The following is a 26,361-nucleotide window of genomic DNA, read 5'->3' on the forward strand; positions in this document are numbered from 1 at the left end:
GGCTGCAGTGATGGGGGGGCTGCAGTGATGGGGGCTGCAGTGATGGGGGGTTGCAGTGATGGGGGGGCTGCAGTGATGGGGGGCTGCAGTGCTGGGGGCTGCAGTGATGGGGGCTGCAGTGATGGGGGCTGCAGTGATGGGGGGGCTGCAGTGCTGGGGGGGCTGCAGTGATGGGGGGCTGCAGTGATGGGGGTTGCAGTGATGGGGGGGCTGCAGTGATGGGGACTGCAGTGATGGGGGCTGCAGTGCTGGGGGCTGCAGTGATGGGGGGGCTGCAGTGATGGGGACTGCAGTGATGGGGGGCTGCAGTGCTGGGGGGCTGCAGTGATGGGGGCTGCAGTGATGGGGGGGCTGCAGTGATGGGGGCTGCAGTGCTGGGGGGCTGCAGTGATGGGGGGGCTGCAGTGCTGGGGGGGCTGCAGTGATGGGGACTGCAGTGATGGGGGGTTGCAGTGATGGGGGCTGCAGTGATGGGGGGCTGCAGTGATGGGGGCTGCAGTGATGGGGGGGCTGCAGTGATGGGGGCTGCAGTGATGGGGGCTGCAGTGATGGGGGGCTGCAGTGATGGGGGCTGCAGTGATGGGGGCTGCAGTGATGGGGGCTGCAGTGATGGGGGGGCTGCAGTGATGGGGGCTGCAGTGATGGGGGGCTGCAGTGATGGGGGCTGCAGTGATGGGGGGCTGCAGTGATGGGGGCTGCAGTGATGGGGGCTGCAGTGATGGGGGGGGCTGCAGTGATGGGGGCTGCAGTGATGGGGGCTGCAGTGATGGGGGGCTGCAGTGATGGGGGGCTGCAGTGATGGGGGGGCTGCAGTGATGGGGGCTGCAGTGATGGGGGGGCTGCAGTGATGGGGGGGCTGCAGTGATGGGGGCTGCAGTGATGGGGGGGCTGCAGTGATGGGGGGCTGCAGTGATGGGGGCTGCAGTGACGGGGGCTGCAGTGCTGGGGGCTGCAGTGATGGGGGGGCTGCATTGATGGGGGCTGCAGTGATGGGGGCTGCAGTGATGGGGGGCTGCAGTGATGGGGGCTGCAGTGATGGGGGCTGCAGTGATGGGGGGGCTGCAGTGATGGGGGGCTGCAGTGATGGGGGCTGCAGTGATGGGGGCTGCAGTGATGGGGGCTGCAGTGCTGGGGGGGCTGCAGTGATGTGGGGGGGCTGCAGTGATGGGGGCTGCAGTGATGGGGGGGCTGCAGTGATGGGGGGGGCTGCAGTGATGGGGGCTGCAGTGATGGGGGGGGCTGCAGTGATGGGGGCTGCAGTGATGGGGGCTGCAGTGATGGGGGGGCTGCAGTGATGGGGGGGCTGCAGTGCTGGGGGCTGCAGTGATTGGGGGGCTGCAGTGATGGGGGGGGCTGCAGTGATGGGGGGCTGCAGTGATGGGGGCTGCAGTGATGGGGGGGCTGCAGTGCTGGGGGGGCTGCAGTGTGCTGGGGGGGCTGCAGTGATGGGGGGGGCTGCAGTGATGGGGGCTGCAGTGATGGGGGGGCTGCAGTGATGGGGGGCTGCAGTGATGGGGGCTGCAGTGATGGGGGGGGCTGCAGTGATGGGGGGGCTGCAGTGATGGGGGCTGCAGTGATGGGGGGGGCTGCAGTGAGGCTGCAGTGATGGGGGGCTGCAGTGATGGGGGCTGCAGTGATGGGGGGGCTGCAGTGCTGGGGGGGCTGCAGTGATGGGGGGCTGCAGTGATGGGGGCTGCAGTGATGGGGGGGCTGCAGTGATGGGGGGGGCTGCAGTGACGGGGGCTGCAGTGATGGGGGCTGCAGTGATGGGGGGGCTGCAGTGATGGGGGGCTGCAGTGATGGGGGCTGCAGTGATGGGGGGGGCTGCAGTGATGGGGGGCTGCAGTGATGGGGGCTGCAGTGATGGGGGGGCTGCAGTGCTGGGGGGGCTGCAGTGCTGGGGGGGCTGCAGTGATGGGGGGGCTGCAGTGATGGGGGCTGCAGTGATGGGGGGGCTGCAGTGATGGGGGCTGCAGTGATGGGGGCTGCAGTGATGGGGGGGCTGCAGTGCTGGGGGCTGCAGTGCTGGGGGCTGCAGTGATGGGGGGGCTGCAGTGATGGGGGCTGCAGTGATGGGGGCTGCAGTGCTGGGGGCTGCAGTGATGGGGGCTGCAGTGATGGGGGGGGCTGCAGTGATGGGGGCTGCAGTGCTGGGGGCTGCAGTGATGGGGGGGCTGCAGTGATGGGGGGCTGCAGTGATGGGGGGGCTGCAGTGATGGGGGGGCTGCAGTGATGGGGGCTGCAGTGATGGGGGCTGCAGTGCTTGGGGGTCACTGTGGGGGGGCTGCAGTGATGGGGGGGGGCTGCAGTGATGGGGGGGCTGCCACCCGCTCGCGGGGACACGGGGGGCTCCGGAGCAGCCGCTCTGGGACGGGGGCGCTGGAGGCTCCGGCGCGGGTGACAGGGGGACACGGGGACACCGGGTGCAGCCCCAGACGGTGACACGGGGGGAGCGGGTGACAGGGGGACACGGGGACACCGGGTGCAGCCCCAGGCGGTGACACGGGGGGAGCGGGTGACAGGGGGACATGGGGACAGCGGGTGCAGCCCCAGACGGTGACATGGGGGGAGCGGGTGACAGGGGGACACGGGGACACCGGGTGCAGCCCCAGACGGTGACACGGGGGGAGCGGGTGACAGGGGGACACGGGGACACTGGGTGCAGCCCCAGACGGTGACATGGGGGAGCGGGTGACAGGGGGACACGGGGACAGCGGGTGCAGCCCCAGACGGTGACACGGGGGGAGCGGGTGACAGGGGGACACTGCGGGGGCCCTGCGTTAGTGCACGGTGACACGGGGACCCTGGGGTGCTGCAGGGCGGGTGACATCGGGTCTCCGGGGTGGCTGCGTGGGGACACGGGGACACTGGGGGGAGCTCCAGAGCGGCTGCTCGGTGACATGGGGACACTGGGGGCCTCCAGGGCTGTGACAGGGGAGGCTCCGTGGTGGCTGCTCGGTGACACAGGGGCTCTGGGGTTGGTGACATGGGGACACAGGGACACGGGGGCCCCCGGGCCGGGTGCTTGGGGACACAGTGGCTTTGGGGCTGGTGACATGGGGAAACGGTGGCTCTGGGGCTGGTGGCACAGGTGACAAGGGGACATGGGGGAACCTGGGGACTTGGGGACACAGCAGCTCTGGGACTGGGGACATGGGGACACGGGGAGGCGCGGGCTGGATGCTCGGGGACACGGGGGCTCTGTGGCTGGGGACATGGGGGAGCCCTGGGCTGGGTGCTTGGGGACACAGCAGCTCTGGTGCGGGTGACACGGGGACATGGGGACAAGAGGAGCCCTGGGCTGGTGGCACAGGGACACAGTGGCTCTGGGGATGGGGACATGGGGACACCAGGGAGCTCTGGGCTGGGCGCTTGGGGACATAGTGGCTCTGGGGCTGGTGACACAGGACATGGGGACATGGGGACATGGGCAGCCCTGCGCTGGGGACACAGGGACACAGCGGCTCTGGGGCTGATGACACAGGGACATGGGGACATGGGGACATGGGGAGCCCTGGGCTAGGTGCTTGGGGACACAGTGGCTCTGGGGCTGGTGACACAGGACACGGGGAGCTCTGGGCTGGTGGCACAGGACACGGGGACACGGGGAGCCCTGGGCCGGGTGCTCGGGGACACGGGGGCTCTGGGGCTGGTGACATGGGGACACCGGAGAGCCCTGGGTTGGTGGCATGAGGACACAGCGGCTTTGGGGCTGGTGACACAGGACACGGGGACACTGGGGAGCTCTGGGTTGGTGGCGCAGGGACACAGCAGCTCTGGGGTGGTGACACAGGGACACGGGGGAGCCCTGGGCCGGGTGCTTGGGGACACAGTGGCTCTGGTGCTGGTGGCACAGGACACGGGCAGCTCCGGGCTGGTGCAGAGGACATGGGGACACGGGGAGCTCTGGGTTGGTGACACGGGGAGCTCTGGGTTGGTGACTTGGGGACACGGGGGAGCTCCGGGTTGGTGACTTGGGGACACGGCGGCTCTGGCGCTGGTGACGCAGGGACATGGGGACACGGGGGAGCTCCGGGTTGGTGACTTGGGGACACGGGGGAGCTCCAGGTTGGTGACACAGGGACACAGCAGCTCCGGGTTGGTGACTTGGGGACACGGCGGCCCTGGCGCTGGTGACACAGGGACATGGGGACACGGGGGAGCTCCGGGTTGGTGACTTGGGGACACGGCGGCCCTGGCGCTGGTGACACAGGACATGGGGACACGGGGGAGCTCCGGGTTGGTGACTTGGGGACACGGCGGCCCTGGCGCTGGTGACGCAGGGACATGGGGACACGGGGGAGCTCCGGGTTGGTGACTTGGGGACACGGCGGCCCTGGCGCTGGTGACACAGGGACATGGGGACACGGGGAGCTCCGGGTTGGTGACCTGGGGACACGGCGGCCCTGGCGCTGGTGACGCAGGGACATGGGGACACAGCAGCTCTGGGTTGGTGACTTGGGGACATGGGGGAGCTCCGGGTTGGTGACGTGGGGACACGGCGGCCCTGGCGCTGGTGACACAGGGACATGGGGACACGGGGAGCTCTGGGTTGGTGACTTGGGGACACGGGGGAGCTCCGGGTTGGTGACCTGGGGACACGGCGGCCCTGGCGCTGGTGACGCAGGCCGCGCCGCGCTCAGGGCGGCCCCAGGCTGCTGACCGTGGTGTAGCTGAACTTGGAGAGCGACGCGCTGGCGGGCGCCGCGTCGGGCGCGCGCGGGCGCCGGGGGCAGCCGCGGCCGCCGCACGTGGCCGCGAACGCCTGGCGGAAGCGGCGGTTCATGAAGCAGTAGATGAGCGGGTTGGCGCACGCCGACGTGTAGGACAGCAGGTGGATGAGAGGAGATGGGCGTCCCGGCGAGCGCGCGCTGCGCCGCGCGCGGGGAGAACGCGCGCCACGTGTTGGCGCTGAACACGGGCAGCCAGCACAGGAAGAACATGGCCACGATGACCACCAGCATGCGGATGACGCGGCGCTTGGCCTCCAGCTTGGCCTCCGACGAGTTGACGCGCGCGCGCTCCGGCGCCGGGCCCAGCGCGCGCAGCTCCAGCGCGGCGCCCGGCCGCCGCAGCTGCAGGTAGCAGCCGTCGCCCTCGTCGCCGGCGGCCGCTGCGGGAGAATCATGGAATCATGGAACGCTCAAGGTTGGAAGGGACCTCTAGGGATCACCCAGTCCAACCCCCTGCACACGCAGGGTCACCTAGAGCACGTGGCACAGGACTGCGTCCAAGCGGGTTTGGAGATCTCCAGAGAAGGAGACTCCACAACCTCTCTGGGCAGCCTGTTCCAGGGCTCTGTCACCCTCACTGCTAAGAAATTTTTCCTTAAGTTCCTGTGGAACTTTTGGTGTTTCAGTTTCCGTCCATTTCCTCTAGTCCTATCAGTGGCCACCAGTGAAAAGAGGCCAGCACCATCCTCCCCACTCCCTCCCTTGAGGTACTTCTAGACACTGCTCAGGTCCCCTCTCAGCCTTCTCTTCTCCAGCTGAACAGGCCCAGCTCCCTCAGCCTCTCCTCATAGGGCAGATGTTCCAGGCCCCTGATCATCCTTGTGGCCCTGCGCTGGACTCTCTCCAGCAGCTCCACATCCCTCTTCTACTGTGGAGCCCAGAACTGGACACAATACTCCAGATGTGGCCTCACCAGGGCTGAGCAGAGGGGCAGGATCCGCTCCCTCGACCTGCTGGAGATGCTCTTCTTAACGCACCCCAGGATCCCATTGGCCTCTTGGCCACGAGGGCACACTCATGGTCACCTTGTCACCCACCAGGACCCCCAGGTCTTTCCCACCCAGGTGGCAGGGACGCGTGAGCGGCGCCGTGGCCGCCCGCCCGGCGCTCACCTGCCGCGGGGCCCGTGCTGTCCAGCTCGAAGCGGATGCCGCGGTAGAGCTCGCGCGAGATGAGCCCGTAGGCCACCATCATCACCACGCCGGGGATGAAGAACAGGATGAGGAGCAGCAGGACGTACCTGGGAGGGAGGGAGGGAGCGATGACGTGGGGGGGTGGAGCCCTATGGGGCGGCCGTGCAATGGGGTGGCACTGCCATGGGGCGGTGACGCCATGGGGTGGTGACACCATGGGGTGGTGACACCATGGGGTGGTGACACCAGGGGATGCTTTAGGATTGCAATGCCATGGGATGGCGATGCCATTTGGTGGCAATGCTGAGGGACCCCACGGGGTGGCTGTGCCATGGGATGGCAGTGCTCTTTGGTGGCAATGCCGTGGGGTGGCCATGCCATGAGGTGCTCATGCTGGGGACCCCCTGGGGTGGCCATGCATGGGATGGCAGTGCAGTTTGGTGGCAATGCCATGGGGCAGCATGGGGTGGCTGTGCCTTGGGATGGCAGTGCAGTTTGGTGCCACCATGGGGTGGCCGTGCCGTGAGGTGCTGATGCCGTGGGACACTGTCGGGTGGCCATGCCATGGGATGACAGTGCAGTTTGGTGGCACTGTGGGGTGGCCGTGCCATGGGATGGTGGTGCCGTTTGGTGGCAATGCCATGGGGTGGCAGTGCAGTTTGGTGGCACCACGGGGTAGCCGTGCCATTGGATGGCAGTGCTCTTTGGTGGCAATGCCATGGGGTGGCCCTGCCATGGGATGGCGGTGCTGTTTGGTGGCAATGCCATGGGGCACCATGGGGTGGCCATGCCATGGGATGGTGGTGCCGTTTGGTGGCAATACTGAGGGTCCCCCTGGGGTGGCCATGCATGGGATGGTGATGCCGTTTGGTGGCAATACCGAGGGACCCCCCCAGGGTGGCCATGCCATGGAGCCCCCCCGTGGTGGCCATGCATGGGATGGCAGTGCAGTTTGGTGGCACTGTGGGGTGGCCCTCCCATGGGATGGCGGTGCAGTTTGGTGGCAATACCGAGGGTCCCCCCCGGGGTGGCCATGCCATGGAGCCCCCCGGGGTGGCCATGCATGGGATGGCAGTGCAGTTTGGTGGCAATACTGAGGGACCCCCCGGGGTGGCCATGCCATGGGGTGGTGGTGCAGTTTGGTGGCTCCATGGGGTGGCCGTGCCATGGGATGGTGATGCCATTTGGCGGCCATGCCATGGGGTGGCGGTGCAGTCTGGTGGCAATACCGAGGGTCCCCCCGGGTTGGCCATGCCATGGAGCCCCCCGTGGTGGCCATGCATGGGATGGCAGTGCAGTTCGGTGGCACTGTGGGGTGGCCGTGCCATGGGATGGTGATGCCGTTTGGCGGCCATGCCATGGGGTGGTGGTGCAGTTTGGTGGCACTGTGGGGTGGCCATGCCATGGGATGGCAGTGCAGTCTGGTGGCAATACCGAGGGTCCCCCCGGGGTGGCCGTGCCATGGAGCCCCCCGTGGTGGCCGTGCCCCGCGTCGAGGTGGCCGCGCACTCACCAGGCCTGTCGCGCCTGCTCGCTGGGCCAGGCGTGCGAGCACTGCGCGGCGGGCGGGCGGGCGGCGCGCGGCGGCGGCGGCGCCCGCGTGGTGCTGAACACGGCGTAGGGCAGCATGAGCAGCGCCGAGAGCAGCCAGGTGCCGGCGATGACGCGGCACGCGTGCGAGCGCGTCTGCCACGCGCGCGACTGCAGCGGCTTGCAGATGGCGCTGTACCGCTCGAGGGCGATGGCCACCAGGCTGAACGTGGACACCGACACCGAGACGCCTGCGGGCGCCGCGTCAGCGCCGCGCGGCCGCCCGGCCCCGCCGCCCCGCGCCCGTCACCTACCCATGAGGTAGGCCATGAGCTTGCAGACGGCCTCGCCGAACACGAAGGTGCCCATGAGGTTGGGCACCAGCGTGAAGGGCATGCAGCACAGCGCCAGCATGAGGTCGCTGAGCGCCAGCGACAGCAGGAAGGAGTTGGTGACCGTGCGCAGGCGGCGGTTCAGCAGCAGCACGGCCACCACCAGCGCGTTGCCGCACACGCTGAGCACGAAGATGAGCGCGTAGAGCAGCACCCGCACCGTCAGGTCCAGCTCTGCGGGGACACGGCGTCACGCGCGCGCCCGGCACCGTGGTGGCACCGCCGGGGACGCCTGGGCACCGCGTGGCGCGGGATGGGGGGCACCGCGACGCCCAGACCCCCTTGGTGGTGGCGGATGCCGTCGGGACCCCGTTGTGCCCCATCCTCCCGCGGCCCCGCACCGGTTCAGCTCCGGTTCGGCTCCGGTTCGGCTCCGGTTCGGCTCCGGTTCGGCGCCAGCCCCGGTGCAGCCCGGGCTCATGGGCGGCGCTGGAGCAGAACCGGGACCGGGGGCCGCTCCTGCCCCAGCCCTGGACGCGGCCGCCGCCTTCGCTGCTCCCATCGTGCGGGGACGGGGCCCCCCCTGCGGCTGGGGCTGCCCCGGACCCTTCAATTGCCCCGGGCGAAGGGGGACGGGAACAGCCCCCCCAGCCGCGACCGGGCGGCCCCCGGCCCTGGCGGGACCCCGGCGGGACCCCGGCGTCCGGCCCGACCGCTCCCGCCGCCGGTCCCGGAACCGCCGAGCCCAGAGCCCAGAGCCCGGAGCAGCCGGTCCCGGAGCCACCAAGCCCAAGAGCCGCCGGTCCCACAGCCCTGGAGCTGCCGAGCACCGGAGCCTCCGAGCCGGGAGCTGCCGAGCCCGGAACCGCCGGTACCGGAGCCGCCGATCACCCTGCCCCGGAGCTACCGAGCACCGAAGCCTCCGAGCCAGGAACCGCCGGTCCTGGAGCCACCAGTCCCGGAGCTACCAAGCACCAGAGCCTCCGAGCCCGAAGCCGCCGGTCCCGGAACCGCCGGTACCGGAGCCGGGGCAGGGGATGCGCGCGGAGGAGCCGGTCCCGCCGTCCGGCGCCGCTGGTCGCGTCTTGGAGCGGATCGGAGCGGGTCGGAGCGGGTCGGAACGGGCCGGAGCGGGTCCCCGCCGGGGACGCGGGTGGCCGGGGGCGGCGGGGATGGGCGCTCCGGGCTCGGGGATGGGGACGGGGGCACCGGGGCGCCCCAAAGGGTGGGCGGGGGGGCTGGGGGGTACGGGGGATGCACCGGGAGCGCCGGGGGGGGTAACGGGGAGGGGATGTGGGGGGGGGGGGCGCGGGCAGGCGGGGGGGTGCACGGGGCGGGGGGGCGCAACGGGCGGGCGGACGGGGAGGCACCGGCGGGGGCGCCGGGACCGGGTCCGTCCCCGGGATTTCCCGGGGATGCCGGGGGGTTTCCCGGGGGTTTCCCGGGGGTTCCCCGGGGGTTCCCCGCGCTGTCCCCGCTCACCTTTGGGCGCGGGGGGCCCGCGCAGGCCCCTGCGGAGCAGGTCGCAGGCGGAGCCGTTCCAGGCGGTGCCGTTCCAGGCGGAGCCGTTCCAGGCGGTGCCGTTCCAGGCGGAGCCGGTGCCGGTGCCGGTGCCGTTGCCGGGGCCGGGGCGGCAGAGCAGCTCGCGCAGGGAGTCGTTGAGGCGCCGCGGGTCCATCCCGGTTGCCGCCGGTGCCGCCGGTGCCGCCCGCTCCGGAGCCGCCGAGCGAGTGAGCGGGGGCGGCGCCAGCGGCGGCGGGAGGGGCGGGGGGCGGGCGGGAGGGGCGGGGGGCAGCGGAGCGGGGGGGGGGGCGTTCGGGGGCGGGGGGAGCGGGGGGAGGGGCGGGGGGCAGCGGGGGGATCCGCGGGGGGAGGGGGCGACACGGGGGGTGACCGGGGACGGGGGGGTTCGGGGGCGGGGGGGGTGCAGTGGGGCGGGGGGCACTGGGGGTCAGTGGGGCGGGGGGCACTGGGGGTCAGTGGGGCAGGGGGCGGTGGGTACAGGGAGTATTGGGGGTGCGTGGGGATATTGGGGGTGCAATGGGGCAGGAGGTTCAGTGGGACCAGGGGGCACTAGGAGTGCAGGGAGGCGCAGGGGGCTCCGTGGCGCAGGGGGTTCCGTGGGGCAGGGGGGCTCCGTGGCGCAGGGGGCTCCGTGGGGCAGGGTCTCCGTGGGGCAGGGGCTCCGTGGGGCGGGGGCTCCGTGGGGCAGGGGCTCCGTGGGGCAGGGTCTCCCGTGGGGCAGCGGGCTCCGTGGGGCAGGGGGCTCCGTGGGGCAGGGGGCTCCGTGGGGCGGGGGGCTCCGTGGGGCAGGGGGCTCCGTGGGGCAGGGGGCACTGGAAGGAGCGCGGCGGGTCCCGGCGCTGTTATTAGAGCGGGGCCGGGAGCCCCCCCGGTACCGGCTCCTGCAGCGGCCCCGGCCGCGGGGAGGGAGCCCCGGGCCCGCCTGGGGGGTCTCGGCGCCTCCCCCGGCAGCTCCTCCCGCACCCCCCGCTCCTCCCCCGGTAACTCCCGGTAACCCCCGCCCCGGTTCCCTCCCCTTCCCCCGCCCCGCGCAGGCGGCTCCGAGCCGCGAACACGCGCGCCCGTGGGCCGGGACCGGGAGCGGGACCGGGACCGGGCAGGGGCCGGGGCAGCCGCCGCGCGGGGTCCCCGGGCGCTGCCGCAGGTCCCCGGTGGCGGCCGCGCTGCCGCCGTCCCGGTACCGGTACCGGTGCGCGGTACCCCGCTCGGTGCCGGTGCCAGTGCGCGGTCCTCCCCGCTCGGTGCCGGTGCTAGTGCGCGGTTCCCCCGCTCGGTGCCGGTACCGGTGCCAGTGCGCGGTTCCCCCGCTCGGTGCCGGTGCCGGTACCGGTGCGCCGTTCCCCCGCTCGGTACTGGTACCGGTGCACGGTTTCCCCCGCTCGGTGCCAGTGCCGGTGCCGGTGCGCGGTCCCCCTCGCTCGGTACTGGTGCCGGTGCCGGTGCGCAGTCCCTCCGCTCGGTACCGGTACCGGTGCGCGGTTCCCCCCGCTCGGTACCGGTGCCGGTACCGGTGCCCGTCGGTGCCGCGGGTCGGCGCTGCGGAGTCCCCGCTGTCCCCGGCCTCCCCCCCGGCCTCGCTCCGGCGCCTCCGAGCGCCCCTGCCCGTCCTGTCCCTTCCCTGTCCCTTCCCTGTCCCTGTCCCTTCCCTGTCCCTGTCCCTTCCCTGTCCCTTCCCTGTCCCTTCCCTGTCCCTGTCTCTTCCCTGTCCCCGCTCCGTCCCCTTCCCCTCCCATTTCCCCTTCCCCTTCCTCTTCCCCTTCCTCTCCCATTTCCCTCTCCCACTTCCTGCCCTTGCCCGTTCCCGTCTCTATCCCTGTCCCTACCCCATCCCTGCTCTTATCTGCGCTCCAGTCTTTATCCCTATCCCAGCCCCATCCCTGCCCCCGTGTTTGCCCTGTCCTCCCCCATCCCTATCCCTATTCCTGTCCCTATCCCTGTCCCTACCTCTATCCCCATCCCTATTCCTATCCTCACACTTATCCCCATTCTATCCCTATCTCTGTCCCCATTCCCATCTCTGTCCCCATCCCCATACTCCAGTCTCTATCCTCATCTCTACCCCATTCCCATCCCTATCCCCGTCTCTATTCCTATTCCTCTCCTTATCCCCACCCCTACCCCTATCCCTGCTCTTATCCCTGTTGTCATCCCTGTCCCTTCCCCTGTTGTCATCTCTATCCCTGTCCTCATGCCGTCCCATCCCTGTCCCTGTCCCCATCCCTGGCTTTATCCCCGTCTCCATCCCTGTCCTTATTCCTGTCCTTATCCCCTTCCCTATCCCTATCCCCAACCCCATCCTATCCCATTCCTATTCCTGTCACTGCAGCTTTGTCCCTCCCAGGTACCAACTGTCCCTATTGTCCCTGAGCCACATTTGTCCCATTATCTGGCAACTGCGGTCCCTGTCCCTGTCCCTGTCCCTGTCCCTGTCCCCTCCGGCTGTTGTCGCGTGCCCAGCGGCTGTTGTCAGTGTTAGACAGCGACACGGACACAGTTACTGAACCACTACACACATTGTTACGGAGCCGTTGTTGTCATCGTTACCTAGCAACCGCTGTCACTGTTCCCAGCGGTTGTTGTCATCGTTCCCTAGCAACCGCTGTCATCGTTCCCTAGCAACCCCGGCTGGGGGTGTCGCGCTCCCCAGCAGCGCTGGCGGTGGCACCGTCACCGCCGGTCCCTGTCACCGCCCCGGCGGCGGGCAGGGGTCCCCGCTGTGTCCCCTGTGGGACCCCGGCCCCCAGCAGGACCCCGGGCCCTGACACTGCCCCTGTCCCCAGCAGGACCCGTCACCCCCGCGGGACCCCGGGCAGCCCCCTGGGCCCCAGGGGGACCTGCTGTCCCCCCGGGACCCCGGCCCCCCGTGGCACCCCGGCCCCGAGCAGGGCCCTGTCCCCCAACAGGACCCCGTCCCCCTGCATCGCCCCATGCCCCATCGGGACCCCCGTCCCCCTGCATTGCCCCGTCCCCCAGCAGGACCCTGTGCCCCAATATTGCCCCCTCCCCTCGCATCACCCTGTCCCCCTGCGTCACCCCGTCCCCCTGCATCACCCCGTCCCCTGGCGTTGCCCTGTGCCCCATTGGGACCCTGTCCCCCCGCATCCCCCCGTCCCCCAGCAGGACCCTGTCCCCCAGCACCACTCCGTCCCCTGGCATCGCTCCATGCCCCATCAGGACCCTGTCCCCCCGCATCGCCCCGTCCCCCTGCATTGCCCTGTCCCCCAGGAGGACCCTGTGCCCTGGCATCTCCCCATGCTCCTGCATCACCCCGTCCCCTGGCATTGCCCTGTCCCCTGGCATCACCCCATGCCCCATTGGGACCCCGTCCCCCCGCATCTCCCCGTCCCACCGCATCGCCCCGTCCCCCTGCATCACTCGGTCCCCTGGCATCGCCCCGTCCCCTGGCATCACCCCATGCCCCATCGGGACCCCGTCCCCCCACATCACCCCGTCCCCTGGCATCGCCCCGTCCCCTGGCATCACCCCATGCCCCATCGGGACCCCGTCCCCCCGCATCTCCCTGTCCCCCCGCATCCCCCCGTCCCCCCGCGTCCCCCCGCGGGCGCATGCGGCTCTCCAGCCGCTCCACGCGCAGCGCCAGTTTGAGGGCCCCGGCCTCCAGCTGGGCCAGCAGCCGGGCCGCCCGCGCCTGCAGCCGCCCCAGCGCCGCCTCCAGCTCCCGCGCCCGCCGCTCGGCCGCCGCCGCCGCCGCCGCCGCCTCCGCGCCCTCGTCCAGCTGCCCCATGCGCCGCAGCAGCTCCCGGCCCTTGGCCTGCATGGCGGCGCGGGCGGCGGGGAACTCGGCCAGCACCTCGGCCAGGTCCTCCTTGGACAGGCAGAAGAGGTCGGAGTAGCCGATGCTCCGGATGTCGGCCGTGCGCCGGTTCCCGGAGCGGTTCCCTGCGGGCGCCGAGGATGCCGTGGGGCCGGGGCCGGGACGGCACCGCGGGGCACTGAGGCGGTGGGGATGGGGGTCCCTGGGGGTCCCTGGGGATGCAGGATGGCACCGCGGGGCACTGGGGTGGTGGGGATGGGGATGCAGAGGGATACAGGACGGCACCGCGCTGCACTGGGGCGGTGGGGATGGGGATGCAGAGGGATGCAGGACGGCACCGCGCTGCATTGGGGTGGTGGGGATGGGGATGCAGAGGGATGCAGGACGGCACCGCGGGGCACTGGGGCGGTGGGGATGGGGATGCGGAGGGATGCAGGACGGCACCGCGCTGCACTGGGGTGATGGGGATGGGGATGCAGAGGGATGCAGGACGGCACCGCGCTGCATTGGGGTGGTGGGGATGGGGATGCAGAGGGATGCAGGACGGCACCGCGGGGCACTGGGGCGGTGGGGATGGGGATGCGGAGGGATGCAGGACGGCACCGCGCTGCACTGGGGTGATGGGGATGGGGATGCAGAGGGATGCAGGACGGCACCGCGCTGCATTGGGGTGGTGGGGATGGGGATGCAGAGGGATGCAGGACGGCACCGCGGGGCACTGGGGTGGTGGGGATGGGGATGCAGAGGGATGCAGGACGGCACCGCGGGGCACTGGGGCGGTGGGGATGGGGATGCAGAGGGATGCAGGACGGCACCGCGCTGCACTGGGGCGGTGGGGATGGGGATGCAGAGGGATGCAGGACGGCACCGCGCTGCATTGGGGTGGTGGGGATGGGGATGCAGAGGGATGCAGGACGGCACCGCGGGGCACTGGGGCGGTGGGGATGGGGATGCGGAGGGATGCAGGACGGCACCGCGCTGCATTGGGGTGGTGGGGATGGGGATGCAGAGGGATGCAGGACGGCACCGCGCTGCACTGGGGCAGTGGGGATGGGAATGCAGAGGGATGCAGGACGGCACCGCGCTGCACCGGGGCGGTGGGGATGGGGTCCCTGGGGATGCAGGACGGCACCGCGCTGCACTGGGGTGATGGGGATGGGGATGCAGAGGGATGCAGGACGGCACCGCGCTGCATTGGGGTGGTGGGGATGGGGATGCAGAGGGATGCAGGACGGCACCGCGGGGCACTGGGGCGGTGGGGATGGGGATGCAGAGGGATGCAGGACGGCACCGCGCTGCACTGGGGTGATGGGGATGGGGATGCAGAGGGATGCAGGACGGCACCGCGCTGCACTGGTGCGGTGGGGATGGGGATGCAGAGGGATGCAGGACGGCACCGCGCTGCATTGGGGCGGTGGGGATGGGGATGCAGAGGGATGCAGGACGGCACCGCGCTGCACTGGGGCGGTGGGGATGGGGATGCAGAGGGATGCAGGACGGCACCGCGCTGCACTGGGGTGATGGGGATGGGGATGCAGAGGGATGCAGGACGGCACCGCGCTGCACTGGGGCGGTGGGGATGGGGTCCCTGGGGATGCAGGACGGCACCGCGCTGCACTGGGGTGATGGGGATGGGGATGCAGGGGGATGCAGGATGGCACCGCGCTGCACTGGGGCGGTGGGGATGGGGATGCAGGGGGATGCAGGACGGCACCGCGCTGCACTGGGGCGGTGGGGATGGGGATGCAGGGGGATGCAGGACGGCACCGCGCTGCACTGGGGTGATGGGGATGGGGATGCAGAGGGATGCAGGACGGCACCGCGCTGCATTGGGGCGGTGGGGATGGGGATGCAGAGGGATGCAGGACGGCACCGCGCTGCATTGGGGCGGTGGGGATGGGGTCCCTGGGGATGCAGGACGGCACCGCGCTGCATTGGGGTGATGGGGATGGGGATGCAGAGGGATGCAGGACGGCACCGCGCTGCACTGGGGCGGTGGGGATGGGGATGCAGGGGGATGCAGGACGGCACCGCGGGGCACTGGGGCGGTGGGGATGGGGATGCAGAGGGATGCAGGACGGCACCGCGCTGCATTGGGGCGGTGGGGATGGGGATGCAGAGGGATGCAGGACGGCACCGCGCTGCACTGGGGCGGTGGGGATGGGGATGCAGAGGGATGCAGGACGGCACCGCGCTGCATTGGGGTGGTGGGGATGGGGATGCAGAGGGATGCAGGACGGCACCGCGCTGCACTGGGGCGGTGGGGATGGGGATGCAGAGGGATGCAGGACGGCACCGCGCTGCACTGGGGCAGTGGGGATGGGGATGCAGAGGGATGCAGGACGGCACCGCGCTGCACTGGGGCGGTGGGGATGGGGTCCCTGGGGATGCAGGACGGCACCGCGCTGCATTGGGGCGGTGGGGATGGGGATGCAGAGGGATGCAGGACGGCACCGCGCTGCATTGGGGCGGTGGGGATGGGGATGCAGAGGGATGCAGGACGGCACCGCGCTGCATTGGGGCGGTGGGGATGGGGATCCCTGGGGATGCAGGACGGCACCGCGCTGCATTGGGGTGATGGGGATGGGGATGCAGAGGGATGCAGGACGGCACCGCGCTGCATTGGGGCGGTGGGGATGGGGATGCAGAGGGATGCAGGACGGCACCGCGCTGCATTGGGGTGATGGGGATGGGGATGCAGAGGGATGCAGGACGGCACCGCGCTGCACTGGGGCGGTGGGGATGGGGATGCAGAGGGATGCAGGACGGCACCGCGCTGCATTGGGGCGGTGGGGATGGGGATGCAGAGGGATGCAGGACGGCACCGCGCTGCACTGGGGCGGTGGGGATGGGGATGCAGAGGGATGCAGGACGGCACCGCGCTGCATTGGGGTGATGGGGATGGGGATGCAGAGGGATGCAGGACGGCACCGCGCTGCATTGGGGCGGTGGGGATGGGGATGCAGAGGGATGCAGGACGGCACCGCGCTGCATCGGGGCGGTGGGGATGGGGATGCAGAGGGATGCAGGACGGCACCGCGCTGCATTGGGGCGGTGGGGATGGGGATGCAGAGGGATGCAGGACGGCACCGCGCTGCACTGGGGCGGTGGGGATGGGGATGCAGAGGGATGCAGGACGGCACCGCGCTGCACTGGGGCGGTGGGGATGGGGATGCAGAGGGATGCAGGACGGCACCGCGCTGCATTGGGGCGGTGGGGATGGGGATGCAGAGGGATGCAGGACGGCACCGCGCTGCACTGGGGTGATGGGTGCCGGAGGGCGCAGCGGGCGCCGTGCAGCGTTGCAGGTGCAGATGGGTCTCGGGTGGGTTCCCCACAGCACTGGGGCAGTTGGTGGGTCCGGTGGGTCGGGACGGCTGCCGGGGCGGCCGGTGCAAGGGGGTCCCAGGTGGGTGCAACGTGGGGGGCGGTTCTGGGTGGGGATCATGGGGGGGTGCCACGTGGGTGTCACGCGGGGGGGGGTCCCAGGTGGGTGTCACACAGGGGGGTCCCAGGTGGGTGCCATGCAGGGAGGTCCCCGATGGGTGTCACATGGGGGGGGTCCCCAATGGATGCCATGCAGGGGGTGTCCCCAATGGGTGCCATGCAGGGGGGTCCCAGGTTGGTGCCATGCAGGGGGGTCCCCAATGGGTGTCACATTAGGGGGTCCCCAATGGGTGCCATGCAGGGGGGTCCCAGGTTGGTGCCATGCAGGGAGGTCCCTAATGGGTGTCACATTAGGGGGGTCCCCAATGGGTGCCATGCAGGGAGGTCCCCAATGGGTGCCACGCAGGGGGGTCCCCAATGGGTGTCACACAAGGGGGTCCCCAATGGGCGCCATGCAGGGGGTGGTCCCAGGTTGGTGCCATGCAGGGGGGTCCCCAATGGGTGTCACACAGGGGGGTCCCCAATGGGCGCCACGCAGGGAGGTCCCCAATGGGTGTCACACAGGGGAGTCCCCAATGGGGGCCGCGCAGGGGGGTCCCCGGCGCTCACCGGGGATGTGGATGAGGCTGATCTCCCCGAAGTAGAGCCCCTCGCCCAGCACGGCCAGCGCGGTGACGCCGTCGGCGGCCAGCACGGCCAGGCGGCCCTCGCGCACGAAGAACATCTCGCGGCCCACGTCGCCCCTGCGGCACACGAAGTCGCCGGGCGCGAAGGCGCGCGGGCGCAGCCGCAGCACCAGCTCGCGCAGGACGCCGCGCTCGCAGCCCGCGAACAGCGCCACGGCGCGCAGCGCCCGCAGGTGCGCGCTGGCCGCCAGCTCCGCGCGCAGCCGCCGCGGCAGCCGCCCCAGGGCGTCGCGCTCGGCGGGGTGCTCCGCATGCAGCTCCTGCTGCACCCGGTGCATTCCATGCGCCCATAGGGCGTCGCGCCGCGGCCGCCGCGCGGAGCCGCCCGCCGGGGCCAGCGCGGCCGCGGTGCCGCCGGTGACGGTGGCGAAGCCCAGCACGGCCAGCAGGAAGCCGGCGGCGGCGAACAGGAACTCCTCCTCGCGCCGCGGCGCCGGCGTGTCGCCCACCGTGGCGAGGATGAGCGTGGCCACGTAGGCGCTGTGCAGGTAGCGGCGCAGCGGGCGCGCGAAGCGCGGGCAGACCCACGCGTCGGCGCCCAGGCCCAGGCGCGCCGACAGCGCGAAGTAGAGGCAGGCGCCCCAGTGGATGGCGAGCAGCGCGCCCAGCGCCAGCCGCGCCGTGCGGAACGCGCCGGGCCAGCGCGCGCGCGTCTCGCGCCGCCGCAGCGCCTCGCGCAGCCGCCCCGCGCGCAGGCAGCGGTTGAAGCGCAGCGCCGGCGCCGGCAGCCGCAGCCACGGGCGCAGCAGCTCCGTGGGCAGCGCCGAGGCCGCGTCCCAGGCCAGCGCCCGCGAGCAGAGGTAGCGCCGGCGCGTGCGGGACGCGTCCGTCACCAGGATGCCGTCCTCCAGGAAGCCTGCGGCGGCACGTGCCATCCCGTGCCATCCCAGCCCACCCCGTGCCACCCCAACCCACTCCGTGCCATCCCGTGCCATCCCGTGCCGTCCCGTGCCGTCCCGTGCCATCCCGTGCCATCCCAGCCCACCCCGTGCCATCCCAACCCACTCTGAGCCATACTAACCCACCCCATGCCATGCTAGCCCACTCCATGCCATCCCATGCCATCCTGTGCCATACTAACCCACTCCGAGCCATACTAGCCCACCCCGTGCCATCCCGTGCCACCCCGTGCCACCCCGTGCCATCTCGTGCCATCCCAACCCACTCTGAGCCATACTAACCCACCCTATGCCATGCTAGCCCACTCCGTGCCATGCCAGCGCATCCCGTGCCATGCCAGCCCACTCTGAGCCATGCTAGCCCATCCCGTGCCATGCTAGCCCACCCCATGCCATGCCAGTGCATCCTGTGCCATACTAGCCCACTCCATGACATGCTAGCCCATCTCCTGCCATGCCAGTGCATCCCGTGCCGTGCTAGCCCACTCCATGCCATGCTAGCCCACTCCATGCTGTGCTAGCCCACCCCGTGCCATGCTAGCCCATCTCATGCCATGCTAGCCCATCCGTGCCATGCTAGCCCACCCCGTGCCATGCCAGCCCATCTCATGCCATGCTAGCCCATTTCATGCTATGCTAGCCCATCCGTGCCATGCCAGCCCATCTCATGCCATGCTAGCCCACTCCGAGCCATGCCATGCCACTCCGTGCCATACTAGCCCATCTCATGCCATGTTAGCCCATCTGTGCTGTGCTAGCCCACTCCGTGCCATGCCACCCTACTCCAAGCTATGCCACCCCACTCCGTGCCATGCTAGCCCATCTCATGCCGTGCTAGCCCACCCCATGCCATGCCAGCCCATGTCATGCCATGCCACCCCACGTCTTTCCATGCTTGGCCATGCGGGATGGGGCCAGGTCTGGGTACGCGGGACAGGACGGGTTCCCGAGCGGGTGGCAATGGGCTCTGCATTGGAGGACGGGGCACCCGGCACAGGGCTCCCCAGGTCCTGCGGAACCACCTTGGCACCGGGATGGGGACACCCAAGTGACACCCTGCGTGCGCGGGGGCTGCCGCGGTTGTGGCGTGCCGGGGTGACACGTGTGTGCGCACGTCCATGCAGGGGCGCATGCAGATGTGCATGCACGCGACCATGCACTTGCATGCCTCCATGCATGGCGGTGCATGCGCACACGGGGGCGGGCGCCCCTATCCGTGCATGCACGTGCGTGCGGACACGCGTGGGTGGGCGCATGCACGCGCGGCACTGACCCGTGTGCAGGCGCACGGCCATGTCCAGCAGGTAGAGCGCGTCGCAGAGGCCGTCGAGCCCCAGCCAGAGACGCGCGTGCTCCTCCTGCACGTCGGCGAAGCAGCACCTGCCCGCGGGCCGCGTCAGCGCACCGTGCTGCACCCTGCTGCACCGCGCTGCACCGCGCTGGACCCCACTGCACCGTGCTGCACCGTGCTGCACTGCACTGTACTGTGCCGTGCTGCACTGCACTGCACCGTGCTGCACCCTGTTGCACCGCGCTGCACTGCACCATGCTGCACCGCGCTGCACTGCACTGCACTGCACCGCGCTGCACTGCACTGTACTGCACTGTACTGCACCGTGCTGCACTGCACTGTACTGCGGCGTGCTGCACCGCACTGCACCGCGCTGCACCCCGCTGCACCGCGCTGCACTGCACTGTACTCCACCGTGCTGCACCCCGCTGCACCCTGCTGCACCGCGCTGCACCGTGCTGCACCCTGCTGCACCGCGCTGCACTGCACTGTACTGCGCCGCGCCATGCTGCACCGTGCTGCACCGCGCTGCACCCCGCTGCACCGTGCTGCACTGCACTGTACTGCACCCTGCTGCACCGTGCTGCACTGCACTGTACTGCACCATGCTGCACCGTGCTGCACCCTGCTGCACCGCGCTGCACCCTGCTGCACCGCGCTGCACCGTGCTGCACCGTGCTGCACCGCGCTGCACCCTGCTGCACCGTGCTGCACCACACTGTACTGCACCGTGCTGCACCGCGCTGCACCGCGCCGCGCACCTGCAGATGAGCACGACCCACGCGTAGAGCACGGGCAGCACCATGACGCTGATCCACCAGTAGTAGAGATCTCCGGAGGGGTCCAGCACCCAGCAGCGCGGCCGGGCCCGAGCGCCGCAGCGGGACAGCGCCCGCCGCATGCGCTGCATCCTGCGCGCGCAGGGCGCCCGATCCGTCCCGCAGCCCGGCTCTGCCTGCAGCCTGGCACGAATGCGCAGCCCGGTTCCGTCCCGCAGCCCGGTTCTGTCCCGCAGCCCGTCTCGGATGCGCAGCCCGGCTCTATCCCGCAGCCCAGTTCTGTCCTGCAGCCCGGTTCTGTCCTGCAGCCCAGCTCTATCCTGCAGCCCGGCTCGGACGCGTGCCCTGGGCTCCGCTGCAGCCCGGTTCTATCCTGCAGCCCGGCTCTATCCCGCAGCCCGGTTCCGTCCTGCAGCCCGGTTCTGTCCCGCAGCCCGGTTCTGTCCTGCAGCCCGGTTCTGTCCCGCAGCCCGGTTCCGTCCCGCAGCCCGGCTCGGACGCGCAGCCCGGCTCCGCTGCAGCCCGGTGCTCTCCGTGGGCGGCGCAGGGAGATCCTGGCAACGCCGGCCCCCGGGACGGCTCCGCGGTGCCCATGGTGACGCAGGAGCCGGCGGCCGCTCTCCTGGGGCAGCCGCCGCGTGCCGGGAGAGGCACCGGGACCCCGCGCCGGTGCCAGAGCCGTGCACCGGGGATCATGGAATCATGGAATGGTTGAGGTGGGAAGGGACCTCTAGGGATCACCCAGTCCAACCCCTGCACACGCAGGGTCACCTAGAGCACGTGGCACAGGACTGCGTCCAAGTGGGTTTGAAGATCTCCAGAGAAGGAGACTCCACAACCTCTCTGGGCAGCCTGTTCCAGCGCTCCGAACTGGCACCGGCAGCGGGTACCGGCGCAGGGCAGCACCCGCTGCTGCAGCGGTGCAGTGCGAGCGACGCCGGGGCCGCTGCAGGGACGGTGCCGCTGCGGGCCCTGCTCCTCGCGCAGGGCCGGTCCCGCTGCAGCGCCCGGGGCACCGGGCAGGCTCGGCACGGGGGTGGGGGTGCCGGTACCGGGAGGTGCTGGGTACCCAGTGCGGGTCGGTACCCGGTGCCAGCGCTGGAGCGGAGCACACGGTCCGCGGCGCCCTCAAGGGGGAGGCCGTGGCCTCTACCCGGTGTAGGGCTGTACCCGATGTGCAGTGCAAACCGACTGTACCCAGTGCAGGGTTGTACCCAGTGCAGGGCTGTACCCGGTGCAGGGCTGTACCCAGTGTGCAGTGCAAACTGCCTGTACCTGGTGCAGGGCTGTACCTGGTGCAAGGTGGTACCCAGCGCGCAGTGCAAACCGACTGTAGCCGGTGCAGGGCTGTACCCGGTGCAAGGTGGTACCCAGTGCACAGTGCAAACCGACTGTACCCGCTGCAGGGGTGTCCCTGGTGCCCGTACCCGCTGTAGGGCTGCGCCTTGTACCCGGTGTAGGGTCCGGTGTGCGCTTCGGACCCAGCGCACAGCGCCCGGTACCCGTGCGGGGCTCTGCCCGGTTCTCGGTGCACGCTGCCTGGTTCCCAGTTCCCCATGTGGGGCTGTCCCAGTTCCCGTGTGGGGCTGTCCCCGGTGGCCGGTTCCCGGTTCCCCGTGCGGGGCTCTGCCCGGTTCCCGGTTCCCATGCGGGGCTGTCTTGGTTGCCATGCGGGGCTATCCCTGGTGCCCGGTTCCCGTGTGGGGCTGTTCCGGTTCCCGTTTCCCGGTTCCCATGTGGGGCTGTTCCGATTCCCGGTTCCCGGTTCCCCTTCCCCGCGCGGCGCAGCCCCTACCCTGGCCCCGTGGCCCCGCCCTCTGGCCCCTCCCCCGCGCGACGCAGCCAATCCGCGCTCAGCTCACGACGGCAGCGCCGCTGGCCCCGCCCCCGGGCGCGGGCAGGGGAGCGCGCGGGGGCGTGGCCAGAGCGGGCGGGGGCGTGGCCAGGGCGGCGGGGGCGTGGCCAGGGCGGCGGGGGCGGGGCCAGGGCGGCGGGCGGCGGCGGGAAGATGGCGGCGGCGGCGGCGGCGCGGGGCCGGCGCGGGAGGCGCCCGGTGAGCGGCGGGACCGGGACCGGGACCGGAACCGGAACCGGGATCGGAACCGGGAGCGGGACCCGCGGCGGGGCGGGCGGGGCGGGCGCGGGGCGGTTCCGGTGCCGCCGCCCGGGCCCTGCTGCAAGGTGCCCGGGGACGCGGCCCGCGGGCGGAGGCGGCGCTGGTGCCGCCGAACCGAACCGAACCGGGCTGAACCGCGCCGGGCCGAACCGAACCGGGCCGAACCGAACCGGGCCGAACCGGGCCGAAGCGGGCCGGGCCGCAGCGCCCGCTGTCCTTGTGCGGCCGGGCCGGGCCGGGCCGGGCCGCGGGGAGGCCGCGGGGCGGTTCTGCCGGTTCCGGTCCCCGCGGCCCGGCCGTGACCCGGGCCCGGCTGCGCTGCGGACGGGCGGGCAGGACCCGGCCGGGCAGGAGACGGCGCGGGCGGTACCGGGACCAGCCCGACCCGGCCCGGCCCGGCCCGGCCCGCAGCGCCGCCCGCCCCCCGCAGCCCGGACTTTGTCCCGCCGGGAGGAGCCGGTGCCGCCCGTCCCCAGCGCCGCCGCTGGCACCGCCCGGCCTGTCCCCGTGTCCCGGCCTGTCCCCGTGTCCCGTCCTGTCCCTGTGTCCCGTCCTGTCCCCGTGTCCTGTCCTGTCCCCGTGTCCTGTCCTGTCCCTGTGTCCCGTCCTGTCCTCGTGTCCTGTCCTGTCCTTTTGTCCCGTCCTGTCCTGCTGTCCTGTCCTGTCCTGCTGTCCCATCTTGTCCTTGTGCCCTGTCCTGTCCTGCTGTCCCGTCTTGGCCGCATGGCCTGTCCTGGTGGGTGTCCTGTCCTGCTGGGTGTCCTGTCCTGTCCTTGTGTCCTGTCCGTCCAGGTGTCCCGTCCTCCTGTGTGTCCCATCCTGGCATCCCCACCGTGTCCCGTCCTGCCCCGCTGTCCCGTCCTGCTGGGTGTCCCGTTCTGCCTGTGCATCCTGTCCTGCTCGTGTGTCCTGTCACGCCACTTGTCCCGTCCTGCCGGGTGTCCCGTCCTCGTGTCCCGTCCTGTCCTCATGTGTCCCGTCCTTCCAGGTGTCCCGTCCTGCCGGGTGTCCCGTCCTGTCCTTGTGTCCCGTCCTCCTGGGTGTCCCATCCTGGTGTCCCCACCATGTCCCGTCCTGCCGGGTGTCCCGTCCTCGTGTCCTGTCCTCCTGTGTGTCCCATCCTGGTGTCCCCGCCGTGTCCCATCCTGCCTGTGCATCCCATCCTGTCCTCATGTGTCCCGTCTTGCCGGGTGTCCCGTCCTGTCCTCGTGTCCCGTCCTCCCGTGTGTCCCGTCCTGGTGTCCCCACCATGTCCCGTCCTGCCGCGTGTCCTGTCCTTGTGTCCCGTCCTGTCCTCGTGTCCCGTCCTCCCGTGTGTCCCATCCCGGTGTCCCCACCATGTCCCGTCCTCGTGTCCCGTCCTGTCCTCGTGTCCCGTCCTGTCCTCATGTCCCGTCGTCCTGTGTGTCCCATCCTGGTGTCCCCACCATGTCCCGTCCTGCCGGGTGTCCCCGGGTCCCTTCCTGTGATCCGCGCGGGTCCCGTCCTGGATCCAGGATCGGCTGATCCGCTTTCCAGGGTCGGCTCCGACCTCCTGTCCCGGCCTCAGCCCTCGTCCCGTAGCGCAGCGGGGCCCTTGGCGCGTCCCCGTGTCCCTGTGTCCCCATGTCCCCGTGTCCCTGTGTCCCCATGTCCCCGTGTCCCCGTGTCCCTGTGTCCTGTCCCTGTGTCCCCATGTCCCCGTGTCCCTGTGTCCCCGTGTCCCCGTGTCCCCGTGTCCCCGTGTCCTGTCCCCGTGTCCCCATGTCCCCGTGTCCCCGTGTCCCCGTGTCCCTGTGTCCCCGTGTCCTGTCCCCGTGTCCCCGTGTCCCCGTGTCCCCGTGTCCCTGTGTCCCTGTGTCGTGTCCCTGTGTCCCCGTGTCCTCATGTCCCTGTGTCCCATCCCCACGTCCTGTCCCTGTGTCCCGGTGTCCCCTGCCTGTGTCATGTTCCTGTCCCCACGTCCCGTGTCCCATCCCCACATCCTGTCCTCGTGTCCTACTGTCCCATGCCTGTGTCCTGTCCCCATGTCTTGCCCTTGTCCCCTTGTCCCCATGTCCCATGTCCCGTCCCCGTGTCCCGTCCCTGTGTCCCATCCCTGTGTCTTGCCCCCATCCCGATGTCCCCACGTCCCCATGTCCCATCCCCACGTCCCATCCCCGTGTCTTGCCCTTGTCCCCACGTCCCCATGTCCTGTGTCCCATCCCCACATCCCCACGTCCCCACGTCCCCATGTCCCATCCCCATGTCCTGTGTCCCATCCCCACGTCCCCATGTCCCCACGTCCCCATGTCCTGTGTCCCGTCCCCGTGTCCCGTCCCCACGTCCCCACGTCCTGTCCCCATGTCCCGTCCCCATGTCCTGTGTCCCATCCCCGTGTCCCGTCCTCACGTCCCCATGTCCTGTGTCCCATCCCTGTGTCCCGTCCCCACGTCCCCATGTCCCCATGTCCCGTCCCCATGTCCTGTGTCCCGTCCCCACGTCCCCACGTCCTGTCCCTATGTCCCGTCCCCATGTCCTGTGTCCCATCCCTGTGTCCCGTCCTCACGTCCCCATGTCCTGTGTCCCATCCCCGCCTCCCGTCCCCACGTCCCCATGTCCCGTCCCCATGTCCTGTGTCCCATCCCCACGTCCCCATGTCCTGTCCCCCATCCCCGTGTCCCATCCCCGTGTCCCGTCCCTGTCCCCGTCCCCGTCCCCATCTCTATCCATAGCCGCCCTGGCAGCTCTCTCCGCTCGGAGCGGGGGCGGCTGCTGCCGCGGGATAAAAATACCCGGGAGGCGCCTGGGCCTGCGGCTGCTCCCGTCACCGTCACCGTCCCCGTCCCCGCTCCTGCTCCCGTCACCGTCACCGTCACCGTCCCCGCTCCTGTCACTGCTCCTGCTCCTGCTCCCGTCTCTGCTTCCGTTCCCGCTCCCGTTCCCGTTCCCGCTGCGGTTCCTGCCCCCGCTCCCGTCCCGGCTCCCATCCCCGCTGCAGTTCCTGCTCCTGCTCCCGCTCCTGTTCTCGCTCCTGCCCCTGCCCCTGTTCCTCTTCCCACTCTGATTCCTGCTCCTGCCCTGCTCCTCTTCCCGCTCCTCTTCCCACTCGGGTTTCTGCTCCCACCCCCATTCCTCTTCCCGTTTCTCTTCCCGCTCCAGTCCCCACTCCTGTTCCTGCTCCAGTTCCTGCTTCTGCCCTGCTCCTCTTCCTGCTCCTCTTCCCGCTGTGGTTCCTGCTCCTGCTCCCGTTCCTCTTCCCGCTCCTCTTCCCGCTCCGGTCCCGGCTCCTTTTCCCACTCCGATTCCCATTCCTGTCCCCGTTCCCGCTCCGGTTCCTGCTCCTGCTCCCGGTTCTGCCCTTCCCGCTCTGCCCCGGGCCGGTTCCGTGACCGCCCCGTGCGGCGGGTCCTGCCCCATGGCCGCTGCGTCCCGGGCCAGCAGCGCGCGGCATTCCCGGCATTCCCGGCACACGCGGCATTCCCGGGATTCCCGGCCCGCGCAGGGGCTATTTGTGGCGCGGCCGGCGGCAGCTGCGGCCCCTTGTGCAGGATGGGCCGTGCCCAGCGGGCCGGGCCGGCACCAGCACCGCGTTCCGGGCCGGTCCGGGCCGTTCCGCGCTCCGTTCCGCGCTCCGGGGACACCGGCCGGTCCGGTCCAAGGGCAGCGCCGGGCGCGGGAGCCCCCCCTGCTCCGGCCTCCTCCTCCTCATCCTCCCCGCACTCGGCCCCGGTGCCGGTACCGGCTCCTTCCCGGCTCCTTCCCGGCTCCTTCCCGGTTCTGCCGGGGCTCCCGCCGTGACGCCGGGTCCGGCGGGTACCGGGTCATCCCGCTGGTGCCACCCGTTGTCCCCGCATGTCCCGGCACCGTTCCCAGGATGGGGAGCGGGGGAGAGCGCGGGGCGGCCGGGACGTGGGGCTGGGGTCACTGCGTACCCAGAACCGGCCCCAGAACCGGCCCCAGAACCGGCCCTCGATCCATCCCCAGAACCGGCCCTCGATCCATCCCCAGAACCGGCCCTCGATCCCATCCCAGAACCGGCCCTCGATCCCATCCCAGAACCGGCCCTCGATCCAACCCCAGAACCGGCCCTCGATCCATCCCCAGAACCGGCCCTCGATCCCATCCCAGAACCGGCCCTCGATCCCATCCCAGAACCGGCCCTCGATCCATCCCCAGAACCGGCCCTCGATCCCATCCCAGAACCGGCCCTCGATC

The 26,361-nt window shown here is 70.9% G+C and overlaps 2 protein-coding genes across 2 annotated transcripts; both read right to left on the reverse strand.

The window, feature by feature from the left end:
• Positions 1 to 4,637: 4,637 nt before the first annotated feature.
• Positions 4,638 to 9,406, reverse strand: LOC148590099 (cholecystokinin receptor-like). The gene is given in 7 exon segments (XM_088539479.1): positions 4,638 to 4,843; positions 4,845 to 5,113; positions 5,453 to 5,468; positions 5,835 to 5,973; positions 7,380 to 7,647; positions 7,711 to 7,962; positions 9,211 to 9,406. Coding segments are annotated over 7 exon segments (1,344 nt in total). The 3' UTR covers positions 4,638 to 4,639.
• A 2,403-nt stretch (positions 9,407 to 11,809) lies between these two features.
• Positions 11,810 to 21,627, reverse strand: LOC148590100 (cyclic nucleotide-gated channel alpha-4-like). The gene is made up of 6 exons (XM_088539480.1): positions 21,497 to 21,627; positions 20,052 to 20,252; positions 19,273 to 19,379; positions 17,024 to 17,956; positions 12,817 to 13,152; positions 11,810 to 11,841 (listed from the first exon to the last, which is right to left on the reverse strand). The coding sequence occupies exons 1-6, from the start codon at positions 21,625 to 21,627 to the stop codon at positions 11,810 to 11,812; spliced, it is 1,740 nt and encodes a 579-aa protein (XP_088395606.1).
• Between the last annotated feature and the right edge of the window lie 4,734 nt (positions 21,628 to 26,361).

This window comes from Tinamus guttatus, unplaced genomic scaffold, assembly GCF_059628265.1.
Source record: "Tinamus guttatus ecotype Peru unplaced genomic scaffold, ASM5962826v1 Tinamus_guttatus_pri_ptg001741l, whole genome shotgun sequence".
Taxonomy (NCBI): domain Eukaryota; kingdom Metazoa; phylum Chordata; class Aves; order Tinamiformes; family Tinamidae; genus Tinamus; species Tinamus guttatus.

Excerpts from the sequence above, each read along its gene's own strand:
- LOC148590100 (XM_088539480.1), bottom strand. The coding sequence starts at position 21,627 with ATGGGGAACTGGGAACCAGGCAGCGTGCACCGAGAACCGGGCAGAGCC. Across the intron at positions 20,253-21,496 it reads AAGGCGCAGCCCTACAGCGG|GCTGCAGGCAGAGCCGGGCT; the intron begins GTACGGGCACCA and ends CATTCGTGCCAG. Across the intron at positions 19,380-20,051 it reads TGGGTCGTGCTCATCTGCAG|GTGCTGCTTCGCCGACGTGC; the intron begins GTGCGCGGCGCG and ends GCCCGCGGGCAG.